Consider the following 15,282-nt stretch of genomic DNA (forward strand, 5'->3'; position numbering starts at 1 on the left):
CATTTTTATGGAACAGAACATTCAACCTGAGAGTTGAAGCTGAATTCCAGCTTTAGCTAAAACCTGTGTTATTACACCTTTCTTTACCTTATTTAATATCCACTAGACAAATGAGCCAATAAAAAAGTACAGCGCCTTGTGTGTGAAAGCACTTCTTAAAACAGTTTCCGTAACTAAATAAATGAAATGCAAAGATTTTTATTGAATGCCCTGTGTAATGGAGATAAAGGAAAAGGATGATAAAGAAATAGTAGGATGTTTAGGAACATTCTTCATGTTAACTACCGTTGAGAACGACATGGTGCTGTTGGCACAGCCATTTCCTGTCTTGTTTTATGGTGATGTCCACATGTTCCAAAATGCACTGGTGTCTGTGAGCACTGCGAGCACCATAAATCCACGACAGACCACACGAAGGGAGTTTCTAAGTGGACATCAAACAGCCTGAGATACGAGGACTGAGGACTACACTCTGTCTTTGCAACTACAGAGTAAAATAACAAAGAGAAAAAATGATATTCTGAGCCTAATATTATCCACAAGCTTACCCAACACCTAAGAAAAATCCCAACTTAAATCACAAAAGATCAGATACTTTATATGTTTGCTGCTGCTGCTGCTGTTGTTCAGCTGCTCGGTCACGTCCAACTCTTGCAACCCCAGGACTGCAGCTCACCAGGCTTTCCTCTCCTTCACCATCACCCAGAGCTTACTCAAACTCATGTCCATTGAATTAGAGATGCCATCCAACCACTGCATCCTCTGTCATCCCCTTCTCCTTCTGCCTTCAACCTTTCCCTGTATCAGGGTCTTTTCCAGTGAGTTGGCTTTCCACATCAGCTGGCCAAAGTATTGGAGCTTCAGTTTCAGCATCAGTCCTTCTAATATATATTCGGGCTTCCCTGGTGACTCAGAGGGTAAAGCGTCTGCCCGCAATCCCTCGGTCAGGAAGATTCCCTGGAGAAGGACATGACAACCCACTCCAGTATTCCTGCCTGGAGAATCCCATGGATGGAGGAGCCTGGTGGGCTACATATATAGTCCATGGGGTCACAGAGAGTCAGACATGATATATTCAGAGTTGATCTCCTTTAGGATGGACTGGTTGGATCTCCTTGCAGTCCAAAGGGCTCTCAAGAGTCTTCTCCAGCACCACAGTTCAAAAGCATCAATTCTTCAACCTTCAGCCCTCTTTATGGTCCAACTCTCACATCCACTTCTCTGGTGGCTCAGACGGTAAAAGCATCTGCCTGCAATGCGGGTGACCCAGGTTCGATCCCTGGGTCAGGCAGATCCCCTGACAAAGGAAATGGCAACCATTCCAGTACTCTTGCCTGGAAAAGTCCATGGATGGGGGAACCTGGTAGGCTACAGTCCACGGGGCCGCAAACAGTCAGACACAACTGAGCGACTTCACCTTCACTTCTCCATTTCTCACATCCACACATGACTCTACTGGAAAAAGCATAGTTTTGACTAGACAAAGCTTTGTCAGCAAAGTAATGTCTCTGCTTTTTAATATGCTGTCTAGGTTGGTCATAGCTTTTCTTCCAAGGAGTTAAGCATCTTAATTTCATGGCTGCAGTCACCATCTGCAGTGATTTTGGGGCTCCAAAAAATAAAGTCTGTCACTGTTTCCATTGTTTCCCCATCTATCTGCCATGAAGTGATGGGACCAGATGCCACGATCTTTGTTTTCTTAATGTTGAGTTTTAAACCAGCTTCATCACTCTCCTCTTTCACGTTCATCAAGAGTCTCTTTAGTTCCTCTTCGCTTTCTGTCATAAGGGTGGTGTCACCTGAATGTCTGAGGTTATTGATATTTCTCCTGGCAATCTTGATTCCAGCTTGTGCTTCCATCCAGCCCTGCATGTTGAAAGCACACAAAAAACACACACCGACTTTTCTCTCAGAAGAAAGACACTAAACCAGGGATGTTCCTGGGATAGAAATATCCCCTTCAAATTAAGCAGCAAAAGCTTCCAAGACTACAAGAGTCTGAGTCACTGAATTCAGCTGTCTAAAGGACCTGTTATGGACGGCCTGCATTCTGGGCACAGACTAACGTCCCTAAGCACCAAAAATAAGTCAAGATAGTCCAACTGCAATTCAAAGAAGTGGAGATACCCTGCTTGGTCCTTGTGTACAAAACACTGGCAAGACGTGGAATGAAATTTCAATGCTCAGTTTTAGCTCCACTGTACTTAAACATAGCACTAATTCCCAAACATCGTTCCCTTTATATCATTAAGTATATAATACATTTTATACTCAACACATCTCCTTCTCTTCACCATACCCTCTCTTCTCTACCCCATATGGGCTACTTGTTCACCATACAATCACATTTCCCACCATTCACTTAAATCCTTAAAAAGGTCTTTGACTACGTATGAATTTCCCTTGGCTTGACCCATCTGATTCAACTGCTCAACTGTACTCACTCCACTTTCATAATAATGCTCACTACTTTCCCTGACTCCCTATCCCCATTTCATTCTCTCTCAACTAGATCCTTGTAATGAGCTGTTAACTTTTTGATGGTCTCTACACTGCTACTAAGTTAATCCTTTGGAAACACAGTTCTTCATTCCCTTGAACAAGAATCTTCAATGCCTCCCCATGCCTACAGATTCAAACTCAGTCAAGGCTTTCTGTGAACTAGATCAGCCTATTTTTCCGGTCTTTTGTTTCTTTCCTTCATGCAGGCAGACTACAGTCCTATGGGGTCACAAAGAATTAGACACAACTGAGCATGCACTCACACAGGTTATAATTAATCTGACAAAAGTTTTTGCCCTCAAACGTGTCTCTGCTTCTCCTTTGCTTCTCCTACTGTTCCTTCACGGCACTGGACGCTCCAGGAGGGAAGGAAACATGTCTGTTTTGTTCTTCATTATACATATGCTGCCTAGAACAATGCCTCAAATAACTACTGAATGAATGAAAACTACTCTAATCAAAGCTTAGCTTGACACCCATTCTCAGCACAGTCCCAGCAAACTGCCTTTCTAGAACTTCTCTGATGTCTTCCATGAGGGTAGGGAGATTTCCAGAGCATTATGAGAAAATTTTAAGACAGTTGATATTTCTAACCTATACATGACTACTATAAGGCACATATTCTACTATAAATAATCTTGTCTGGTACATTTACAAATCATCTCCTACCACAATGCCTTGCACACAGTTTGAGTGTAACAGAACAGACACACTAGTTTACTGTTAAATTCATTCATTCATTTACTCAACATTTAGAGAGCTTATTATGTGCCAGGCACTGTTCTTTGCATTGGGATGCAGCAGTGAAAAAAGGAAAAAGCCCCTATGGAACTTATATACAGAAAACAAATGAAGACAAAAAGCAAGATAACTTCTGATGGTGGTATAAGTGTGGTGAAAATTATGATGGAGGTAATATGAGCAATCCTGACTGGGGAAGATATCCATCCTTGGATTGAGAGAGGAAGAGATCAAGAGTTCTGTCTTGAACTGACTGAACTTGAGTCACCTATCACCATGACACAAGGTAAATCAAACAGACTAGAGCACACGAGACCACTAAGTCTGTACAGCATGATCCCATCACTGTGATCAGAAAGCATGTACTGGGCATTAGGCTAAGTGAAATAAGTCTCACGGAGGAAGACGCATATATGGCATCTAAACAAAGAGCAAAACAAGCCAAGCTTGCAGGCACAAAACAGATGGGATAGGGAGCAGATGAAAGGAGATCAAAAGATACAAACTTCCAGTTACAAAATACATAAGTCATGAGGTGCCATGTACAGAAATGGGACCACAGTTAAGAACACTGTGCTGTATGTGTATTTGCAGTTGCTGAGAGTTAATCATCACAAGAAAAAAAACTGTAACGATGTAAGGCTAGTGATGTTAGTGATGAGAACTGGATTTGCTGTGGTGATTACTCCACAATATGTACAAACACAGAATCACTGTTACAAACCCCAAATTCATGTTACATGTCAACTATGTCCATTTTTAAAAGTATATATTTGTATATACAAAGGGATGGGGGAAAATGTGATGGATACCCAGCTTAATATTAACAGTAATTAAACCTTAATGGTGTTATTATTATTATTTCCTATTTGTATCAGCACTATTTAAACAATATGGATTTGGGGTATTTTTTTAAAAAAACAAACATTCTACGGTTTCTTGGTTTTTCAAATTTTTGATTGGAGATTAACTGTTTTACAATGTTGAATTGGTTTCTGTTGTATAACAATGTGAATCAGCTGTAAGTACACATAAATCCCCTCCTTCCTGAGTCTCCCTGCCACTCCTTCCCATTGTTTTAAGGTTTTTAATTGAGCCATTGAATAAAGAAATAAAACCAAAATAAGGAAACCAACAGCTAGTGGAGTGAAACAGGTAGATTTTGGAAGGGGTAAAAAAAGTGAATTTCCTCCCCTCAATTTCCTTCTATTCAGAAATGACCAAATCTATACATTTGCTAAACCCTTCTCCAGACAAAATGACCTTTCAAGAAAAAAGTAAAGAAAAAGTAGGCCTAGTGGTGAGTGTCTAAACCAGACCTTAAGGCACCTTCAGAGAAGAAACACTGCCAAAAGCCCTTTCTGGCCCAGTCTGCATGCAGTCTACACAGCCCACTTCTCATCTAGGGGAACAGGCCAATACAGATTCAGCACTGTCTGTTGGGACTTGCAAATTTACAGCGGTCAACGGTGATTTAAACCCACTTGACCCTTAAATCCTGGCGAAAAATTACAACAAACACATGCAAGAAACAATACTATGGTCTTTTGTCCAAAATTAAAATTGTCTTCTGTGCATACACTTGTACAGGATACCTATATTCTAGAGGGCAGGTACGACTCAAAAGGGCCACTCTTCTTCCTATTGGGTTCAATCTACCTTTCCACCTTTTACATCTCAATTTTTCTTTTGGGAAGAGGCTGGGACCTTATAACTATCGTATATTGGAGCCTTATACTTTCATTTTATTCTCTGGTCTCTGAGTAAAAGGTCCAATTCCAGATGTAAGAAAACACCACTACACCTCAAATAATAAGGTTCTCAGTGCTTATTCACTCTTTAGAAGCATCACAACTGAAGAACAGAGAAGTTAAATGAGTTGGCCACAGTCCTGCTATTAGTCAGTGGTAGGACAAACAAAAGAACAACTCATATTTCCAATTCCCAGTTCAAACTGTTTTCACAACAAAAACTGCAATTACATACACACACACACACACATACACACACACAGAATTATACAAGTAGGTCCATCAAAAATTACTAGCCTATCCAGGAGGCTAAGACATTTTCCTACCAGCCCACTTCAGCTATCAAAAAAATTCAACATGATAAAATATAACGTTCAAGATTTTTCAAACAATTAAACAAAACAAAAGCTTACTTCCTAAACAAAAGCTACAGTTAAATATAATAAAGACAAATATAAGCAGTAATTTAACATAAAGCTGATGATTACACCCAACATTACTCCCGACACACAGCAGTCACCATTTTTTTTAGTTACCGTTTACCGAGTGCTCTCTATGTACAAGGCACAGTGCTAAGCACACGGCTGCTGCTGCTGCTAAGTCGCTTCAGTCGTGTCCGACTCTGTGCGACCCCGTAGACGGCAGCCCACCAGGCTCCGCTGTCCCTGGGATTCTCCAGGCAAGAACACCGGAGTGGGTTGCCATTTCCTTCTCCAATGCATGAAAGGGAAAGGTGAAAGTGAAGTTGCTCAGTCATGTCTTAGCGACCCCATGGACTGCAGCCCACCAGGTTCCTCCATCCATGGGATTTTCCAAGCAAGAGTATTGGAGTGGGGTACCATTGCCTTCTCTGAGCACAAGGCTAAGCACTTCACAAACATTCATTTAATTCTGAAAGCCACTCCAGGAGGCAGTTCTTTGACTATCTACTTTTTACAGAGGAGGAAAAATGAAACACAGACGCTAACAAAAGTGATATATAGCTGAGTCAGTATTCAAATCCAAATCTGTCAGACTCCAGAACTCTCATTCCTAACTACGCTACACTTCGCACACTGAAATATGAATATGGGTTCATAAAGACATTTGTTCTTAATTTTGTATTTTAAATGCAATGTTTGTCTACTGGTAAATACATCTGAGTACCAAGCATGTGCCAGGCAGTGTTTAAAGCACTTTTATACTCAAGAGAACAAATAAAGAGAATTTCCAAGGAGATCACATTATATAAACAGTAACCTAGCAGCTAACACATGCCTTATCCTGATCACTGTTCAAAGTGTTTTATAAGTATTAACCCACAGTAACTCTAAGAAATGACTATTATTCCCATTTTACAAATAAGGAAGCAGATACTGAGTTGAATAACTTACCAAAAATACCACAAGAGTCAGGATGTGAACCTAGATCATCTGGCTTTCAACTCCTAACCTCCCTGCCATTTTAACTCAAGGAGCCACTTAAACATATTCTAAATAAACTCAACTATACCACATTCATATGCCAACAAATTTAGGCTCAAAATATATTCTCACAGTAATACTATTCTGGCGGATGCTTAACTAATTCCTGTCAATTGGTACAAAGGACATTTTTAGAATCAGTTTGCCAATCATCATTCAATTTTTCCTTTTTAACAACAATTACTTTTCTAACCCCAGTCTAGCAGAAAAGGCCTCAATTTTCAAGATAGGTGTCACAACTTAGATATCTGAATCCTAAAATTATTTTGCCAGTATTACAATTTTTTAAAATTACAGTATTCTTGAAGATCATTTCTAAATGAACCCTAAAGTTTTATTACTATTTTAATTTTTTTTAAGTTCCTGTCAGGATATGAAATAAGAATGTTCCTCTATTAAATAAAACTGGGCAAACTATGAAATCAGATCCAAATAGCAGATCCAATGTCTAATTTAAGAAACACTGTAACCTTAAAAAAAAAAATAGCACAATAGAATATAAGACCTGTGGTTTTGACTTTGAGGAAAGAAATGAACTCAAATTACTCCATTACACATTTCAATTTTGATTTGTCCCATCTCAGAAAAACTAAAATCCTTAAATTATCATTTGATTTTGACCTATTCAGCAAACAGGTTAATACTTTTTCCTTTTTTTTTTCATACAAGAGCTCAAAAGACATGAATCAACTTTTACAAATATAAACAATACTCAAGTTACAAGTTTAAAAATGTCATATGCTATAGTTTCAAGAAGTGATCTATCTAGCAAACTTCTTTAGACTCTGGTTTAGAAAAAAAATATTTCTAACACCTCTCCCTTCAAAAAGCAGCATCCCACTGTAACAGGGCAAGATTGGGTAAGGACTGCACGGAAATACATCATAATTCTGCAATACAAACTCCTGATGCAATCCACCAGTAAGTTTAAAACTAAACTGTGATAGCTACAGGGGATCAGCTGTATTTTTATGGGTTGCCTAAAAGTTCAATTAAAAAAAGAAAATTGAAAAGGAATTATGTTTTCTACAGTCTTAGTCTTAGCAGTTGCTGAAGCATAAATGGTACTTCTTAAAACACGAAAACAGAGCAATTATCTGATGAAGTGAAGTGAAGTTGCTCAGTCGTGTCCGACTCCTTGCGACCCCGTGGACTGTAGCCTACCAGGCTCCGCCGTCCATGGGATTTTCCAGGCAAGAGTACTGGAGTGAATTGCCATTTCCTTCTCCAGGGGATCTTCCCAACCCAGGAATCAAACCCTGGTCTCCCGCATTGCAGGCAGACGCTTTTACTGTCTGAGCCACGAGGGAAGCATGAAAACATGAAAACAGAGCAATTATCTGATAGGATAGTTTAAAAATACTGCTGGTTAACTTTACAACAAAACTAAGTATTCCCTAAAAATACCATAGGACACAGTGCTTAAATGAAGTCCAAGTTCACGTAGTATATAAAATCTGTTCAGAAGACCTTCTAAGTAGGAGTGCATACTTTCTGGAAAACAATTTTGGCCATTTGACATGAAATATGTTCATGCCCTTGATTCAGTGATGCCAACTCTGGAATCCATCCCCAGGAAATGCAGATCAAATTGATGTACAACAGCAAAACCCTGGAAACCACTCAAATGTCCAATAATGAGGAAATGATCAAATACATTATGGTATATCCACAAGATATGCTATAACAGAATAAATTATGAAGGCATTAAAGATGGTTTTAGAACAGAAGAATGTGTACATGATAATTAAAACAAACCACGATACAAACATTATAAATAGTATCTCAAAACTTAAAAAAAAAAAAGGGGGTTTGGATATACACATTATTAAAAAAAAAAAAAAGACGAAAAGGAAATACTTTGATATGCTGACAGTAGTTAATCTTGGATGGTGGGGATAACAAGCAGTTTCTATGTTATAGTATTCTTTCCAAATATCTACTAATGACTTGTGATAGTTTGATAATTAGGAAAAAAAATCTTCTAAAAACAGTAACTATTTTTTATAGTACAATGAATTTTGTATCCATGTGCAGTGACATTCTTTATCTTAAAAGAGACTTAACATTTGAGAAACTTAGTAAGTGCTTTAAGTTGTGAAATATCCTCTAAGATAGTAATTTAAAATGCCTTAATGCACTCTTAACAGCTTTTTAACAAGAACATTTTGCTCTGGGATTCTAAGCCTGCATTGGAAAAAATAATGAGTGAGGGGAAAAGGATAAAGAAGTTTGAAGAAATGCTCTTTAGCAAGTTGCTTCCTGTTCCACAATTTCGAATCTCTATCTGAAGGCAACCCGGAAGGCCAGCTCCTATAGTCACAGTTCAGATTTGCTAAACTTTACAGGTAAATATAAAAACTATTTTTGGCGTTCTTACCCGAGAGTAATTCAATAAGGAACACTCTGATCACAGAATTATTTCTCCTTTTTTTTTAACATAGTTCAGCTTCTCTGGTAGTTAAGTGGTAAAAAATCCGCTTGCGAATGCAAAAGATGCAGATTTGATTCCTGGGTCAGGAAAATCCCCTGGAGAAGGAAATGGCAAACCACTCCAGTATGCTTGCCTGGAAAATCCCATGGACTGAGGAGCATGGCGGGCTACAGTCCATGGAGCTGCAGAGACTTGGCAACTAAACAATAACAACATAGTTCAATAACCCAACAACGCCTGTTAGTTATTTAAATGTTCGAACGTAATAATATTCAACTGTGCTGTGTGCCTCAGTTCAGTTCAGTCACTCAGTCGTGTCCGACTCTTCGCGACCCCATGAATCGCAGCACGCCAGGCCTCCCTGTCCATCACCAACTCCCGGAGTTCACTCAGACTCATGTCCATCAAGTCAGTGATGCCATCCAGCCATCTCATCCTCTGTCGTCCCCTTCTCCTCCTGCCCCCAATCCCTCCCAGCATCAGAGTCTTTTCCAATGAGTCAACTCTTCACATGAGGTGGCCAAAGTACTGGAGTTTCAGCTTCAGCAGCAGTCCTTCCAATGAACACCCAGGACTGATCTCCTTTAGGATGGACTGGTTGGGTCTTCTCCAACACCACAGTTCAAAAGCATCAATTCTTGGGCGCTCAGCCTTCTTCACAGTCCAACTCTCACATCCATACATGACCACAGGAAAAACCATAGCCTTGACTAGATGAACCTTTGTTAGCAAAGTAATGTCTCTGCTTTTCAATATGTTATCTAGGTTGGTCATAACTTTCCAAGGAGTAAGCGTCTTTTAATTTCATGGCTGCAATCACCATCTGCAGTGATTTTGGAGCCCAAGAAAATAAAGTCGGACACTGTTTCCACTGTTTCCCTATCTATTTCCCATGAAGTGATGGGACCGGATGCCATGATCGTTTTCTGAATGTTGAGCTTTAAGCCAACTTTTTCACTCTCCTCTTTCACTTTCATCAAGAGGCTTTTGAGTTCCTCTTCACTTTCTGCCATAAGGGTGGTGTCATCTGCATATCTGAGGCGATTGATATTTCTTCCAGCAATTTTGATTCCAGTTTGTGCTTCTTCCAGCCCAGCATTTCTCATGATGTACTCTGCATATAAGTTAAACAAACAGGGTGACAATATACAGCCTTGACGTACTCCTTTTTCTATTTGGAACCAGTCTGTTGTTCCATATCCAGTTCTAACTGTTGCTTCCTGACCTGTAAATAGGTTTCTCAAGAGGCAGGTCAGGTGGTCTGGTATTCCCATCTCTTTCAGAATTTTCCACAGTTTATTGTGATCCACACAGTCAAAGGCTTTGGCATAGTCAATAAAGCAGAAATAGATGTTTCTCTGGAACTCTCTTGCTTTTTCGATAATCCAGCAGATGTTGGCAATTTGATCTCTGGTTCCTCTGCCTTTTCTAAAACCAGCCTGAACATCTGAAGTTCACGGTTCACGTATTGCTGAAGCCTGGCTTGGAAAATTTTGAGTATTACTTTACTAGCATGTGAGATGTGTGCAATTGTGCAGTAGTCTGAGCATTCTTTGGCATTGCCTTTCTTTGGGATTGGAATAAAAACTGACCTTTTCCAGTCCTGTGGCCACTGCTGAGTTGCTGTGTGCCTACTTGCCCCTAATTCATGGGCAGATCATTCTTTCCCCCAATTCATGTCTTCAAATACACACATACACACACACACACACACACACACACACACACACACACAGACTGTATTTGTGTGTGTGCATGCATGTGTAGTCCTCAAATGGTAGTCAATACACTTAAGATGTTGGATTTAAAATGCTGTTCATATTCATAAGAGGAGTATGCTCACATTCAAAATAAATATTTAAGGAATTAAGATCTCCCAATTCAGAGCTCTATGATTCTAATCTCAGGTCTACAGAGGTAGGTAAGGAGAAAATGCACTGGCCCTGGGTTCTAATTTTATCTCTGCTACTAATTAGCCTTAGGAATTTCACTTAACCTTTCTGGATCTCCTGGCTACATCTATAAAACAAGGATAAAAGTAGACCACTTAATTTTTTTTTTTAACAAACTTAAAAAAATTATTCTAGGTCCAAATTTCTACAGTCTTTCCAAGTATCTCCTTTTCGTAATTCTCAGGAGTAATAAACTTTTCCTTTGATTAACCTATGAGCTATCAACACTTCACAAAAATGTAAAGAAATTTTTTATAATACTACTACTTTCAAAAATACACAATGTCTATAAAACTTATCCATTTTGGTAAATCCTACCAAACATTTCTTCATAACTATCCTATAACCCATCTAAGAGTCTCAGTTAAGAGTAAAGGTTACTCAACATAAATTACACATACAAAACACATGATTTATTATGCAACAACTGCCATAATACTTAGCAATAAGCAGTATTTCATTTTCTAACATTAATCAAAAAACTAAAGACTTGGAGGTGTTCTACATGTAAGTAATTCAGCTTCACAAACCTCTACAGTAAGTTAAATAACATCTCTCAGTCTTATTAACTTTTCAGGCAGTAAATATAGCCACATTTTAATGTGATGTTTACAAAAAGTTGATATTTACCTAAGAAAACCAGTTTCACCTGAAGCTTTTCATACCTGGAAAATTACTTTGAATTTGAGAAATAAATGGCCATCTTTCTAAAGTGACACATAGTGTTCAACACGTCTGAATCTCTGAGTCTATAAATCAAACATTTTATACAAAGAATAATGCAGTTGATTTTTTAAAAATAAAGCTAAATTTACTATTTTAGACATACTGTTTCTATCTAAAACTCTGTAAATTCACTATAGACTACTAACTTTTCCCTCACCCTCGATATATAAGAAACACAGATTAGGTTAAAGCCTGAGGTTTAAAAAAAATTTACTGAGGTCTCTTTCTTCCAAGTTTCCCTGGTGGCTCAGCAGTAAGGAATCCACTTGCAAACACAGGAGACTCGAGTTTGATCTCTGGGTCAGGAAGATCCCCTGGAGAAGGAGATAGCAACCCACTCCAGTATTCTTGCCTAGGAAACCCCATTGACAGAGGAGCCTGGTAGGCGTCCATGGGGTCGAAAAAGAGTCGGACAGGACTTAGTAACTGACAACTTTTTTCCATCATCTTAAAGACCACAGGCGATCACAGTCATGATTTTTTTCTTAACAGAACCTAGTCACATTACGGTCTTTCCTGGTGGCTCAGAGGGTAAAGAATCAGTCTGCAATGTGGGAGACCAGGGTTTGATCCCTGGGTTGGGAAGATCCCCTGGAGAAGGGAATGGGTACCACTCCAGTATTCTTGCCTGAAGAATTCCATGGAAAGAGGAACCTGGCACGCTACAGCCCATGGGATCGCTGAGAGTCAGACATGACTGAGTGACTAAGACTGCATCTGCAACCCACATTCAGAAAGAAGAGTCTAGGTAATTCCCGGGCAGTCCAGTGGTTAGGACGCAGAGCTCTCACTGCCAAGGGTCAGAGTTCAATCCCTGCTCAGGGAACTAATATCCTCCAAGCTGCACAGCTTGCCCAAACCGAAACAAAAATAAGAGTCTAACGTTAAAACAACAGTTCACTTTGAGTTCAACAGCTTTCCAGATGTTAACAGATGGGGGGAGAGGGAGGACACGCTGCGATTACTTGTCATGATCTATGAATCCACTACAGCAGTCCACATTTGAATACCTACACAAATGCAAAGGAATGACCTCAGCTAATATCTTTCTAAATATTTTTCAAAATGCCGTTTCTGCATTAAATGACTGTACCCACTACAAATAACACAACACTTATCATTTATCTAGCCCCTTCTATGGGCAGGCATGATGCTCATCACTTAACATCTGTCATTTCATGCACTCACAGCAACTCTGTAAGAAACCTATTATTAACTCCTCTTAATAGATGGGAAAGCAAAAACTGAAAGAGGATACAAGGCTGCTAAGTGGCAGAGCCAGATTGCAAATCCAGGGTTGTTTGACTTCAAAGCTCATGCTCATTATGTCAAGCTAACCTGTCTACTAAACACACAAGCATGAAAATCGAGCTTATGGTTTCAGGAGTTCCTCAAGATTTACTAAAATCTTTTTAGGTTTCCCAACCATAACTATTTCTCTGTAACAAATACAATTCATTGTAGTAATAAACCTACAAAACACTATAATTAAGTCTTCTCAAAAAGAGAGGATTTAGGAAGAGACACCAATTCTTCAACATCCCAAAACAGTATCAGAAAATTTACAATTAAATGAGCTCAGCTTATCTTTTCCACATCATATAAGGAGTTCGAATATGGATACTTAGCCAAAGCCTGAAGTTTTTTCTTACTAATTTTAATGGTATTAGATATCCAATCCACTCTTTTAGGCCTGATGAAAAGACAGTCATCTCAAGCCTCCAGCCCAATAACATTACAAGAGCCAAACAAGTAGGCAAGTTTTCCTTATGCTTATATGCAATATTCCTCAAAGCAAGTTTGGATGTCTGCTCATCTCTACTTCTCCTTCCTGTTGCTCTATCACTGCAAGGACTAAGAGTCACAAGTTACACAAGTTGTGTTCTCCAACAAGACAGGCGTGTTTGAATCATTCCACTAACCAAACCAGTTGGACAGCGAGTCGCCAATAAAAAAAGGATTTCACCCATCATCTAAACGGTGGAAAAACTGCTGCCATCTCTCTTTGGAGTAGCTCAAAAGTTCATCCATGACAAGCTCAAGTCCATATCAGCTAAGACTGAGTCACAGCAACTCCTGGGCTCTAAACGAAGACTGACGAGAATCGTTCACTCTTATTCCTTCCCCTGCCAACCAAACGAGCAAAATTTAATTATCCTCCTTCCCTCAATCACCGATGAATAAACACCACACTGTATATAGGTTCCCAGGGCAATTTCTTTCCCTCCCAGAAACTCATTCCCTGGGCGTGGATGTTTCTACCCAGTCCCTTCCTTTCTCTGTATGTAAGAAAAACCAGTACAGAAGACCAACACCTCTTTTCCAACTTCATGCTGACCACAAATCTTAGCCCCTAAACGAGGACAATTAGCTCTAGAAATATAGACCCCACCCACCCACCCAACTTCTTGGCTTTGTAAAAGCTGTGCACTTGTAAATCAACTATACTTCAAATAAACAAATTAATTAAAAAAATAAAAGCTGTGCACTATTATGGACTGGCTGGAAATGTCTGTCTTTAGCTTTACCGGCGAACGCAGCACAATCTACTCGGCCCCTCGGGGAACGGGTGAGAAAACCAATTAACTGAATAACACGAGACAAGCTGCCCGAAGAATTGAGGGATGAACCCACACTGGTCCCCTGCTTTCCTCACAATGGTGCTCTCCGTCCCGAGTGGCTAGTTGAGACAATCTCAATTATTTTAGGCTTTCTCACGGGACACACGGACTGGCCAAATCCCACCCTTCAGGAAAGTGACAAGCTGAAGTTAACCCCTGCGCGGCCCGAAAAGACCAAACTCGAAGGAAATCCCAGACCCCCACCCCCAAGCGCCTTAAAAATGTGACAAGGCCAATTACACCTTTTCCAAACCCCGGCCGCGACGAGGACACGGCGCTTGGAAGAAGACGACTAAATGGAAATAACCCTTCAACTGCCGACCGCACCGATACACTTCAGCCACCAACACGCGGGAAACTCCAGGTCCTGACGCTCGGGGAGGCGACCAGCACAGCTGCCCCCTCCCCCGACACGCACACTCCCAAGAGCCCCGCCGCGCTGAGGGGACCCCCACCCCCCCACCACCGCCCGGCCTTCGAGCAGACGCCGGGCCGGACTCGCGGGCTGCGGCGCCCCGGGAGGGTAAGCGGGAGGGCACTCACCGCGATGACATTGACGAAGGTGGTCTTGCCCGAGTACTGCAGCCCCACGAGCGTCAGCTCCATCTCCTCCTTCCAGAAGAGCGAGCGGAACCAGTCCAGCAGGCGGGAGATGAGCGCCAGCATGATGGCGGCCGGGAGGGAGGACAGACGGACGGGCGAGCGGGCGGGCAGCGGCGGCGGCGACGACCTGCACACGAGCGGGCCTCGGCCCGGACCCCGCCAACGGCTCCTCGGGGCCCCGGCGCGACACAGGCGGACACTGGCGGGCGACGGCGGCCGGAGCCAGGAAGCCGAGCCGGTCATATGACTCGCCCTACCCCCCACGCTCGTCCCCGCGCCGCCGCCGGCGCCCACGGCAAGAGCGGCAAGGCCCGTCCGGCCAGGCGCGCCCGCCGCCTGCAGCGCCACCTGGTGGAGCCTCCGTGCAGCACCGTGCACCAGCGTGCCGCCCTTGGGCTCCTTTCCTACTATGTACTCCTTGGCTCATTCCTGTTGATTCATTCATCATTCATTTTCTCTACAATTGTTTACTGACTGTCGGCTCTGTGC

The 15,282-nt window shown here is 41.2% G+C and overlaps 1 protein-coding gene across 1 annotated transcript in view; it reads right to left on the minus strand.

The window, feature by feature from the left end:
- ARL8B (ADP ribosylation factor like GTPase 8B) overlaps positions 1–15,038 on the minus strand; it is a 46,426-nt gene extending 31,388 nt beyond the window's left edge. The window contains 1 exon segment of the mRNA NM_001046071.2: positions 14,734–15,038. Coding sequence (NP_001039536.1) covers positions 14,734–14,856 — 123 coding nt within the window. The 5' untranslated portion in view covers positions 14,857–15,038.
- Positions 15,039–15,282: the final 244 nt, after the last annotated feature.

Source organism: Bos taurus, chromosome 22, assembly GCF_002263795.3.
Source record: "Bos taurus isolate L1 Dominette 01449 registration number 42190680 breed Hereford chromosome 22, ARS-UCD2.0, whole genome shotgun sequence".
NCBI lineage: Eukaryota > Metazoa > Chordata > Mammalia > Artiodactyla > Bovidae > Bos > Bos taurus.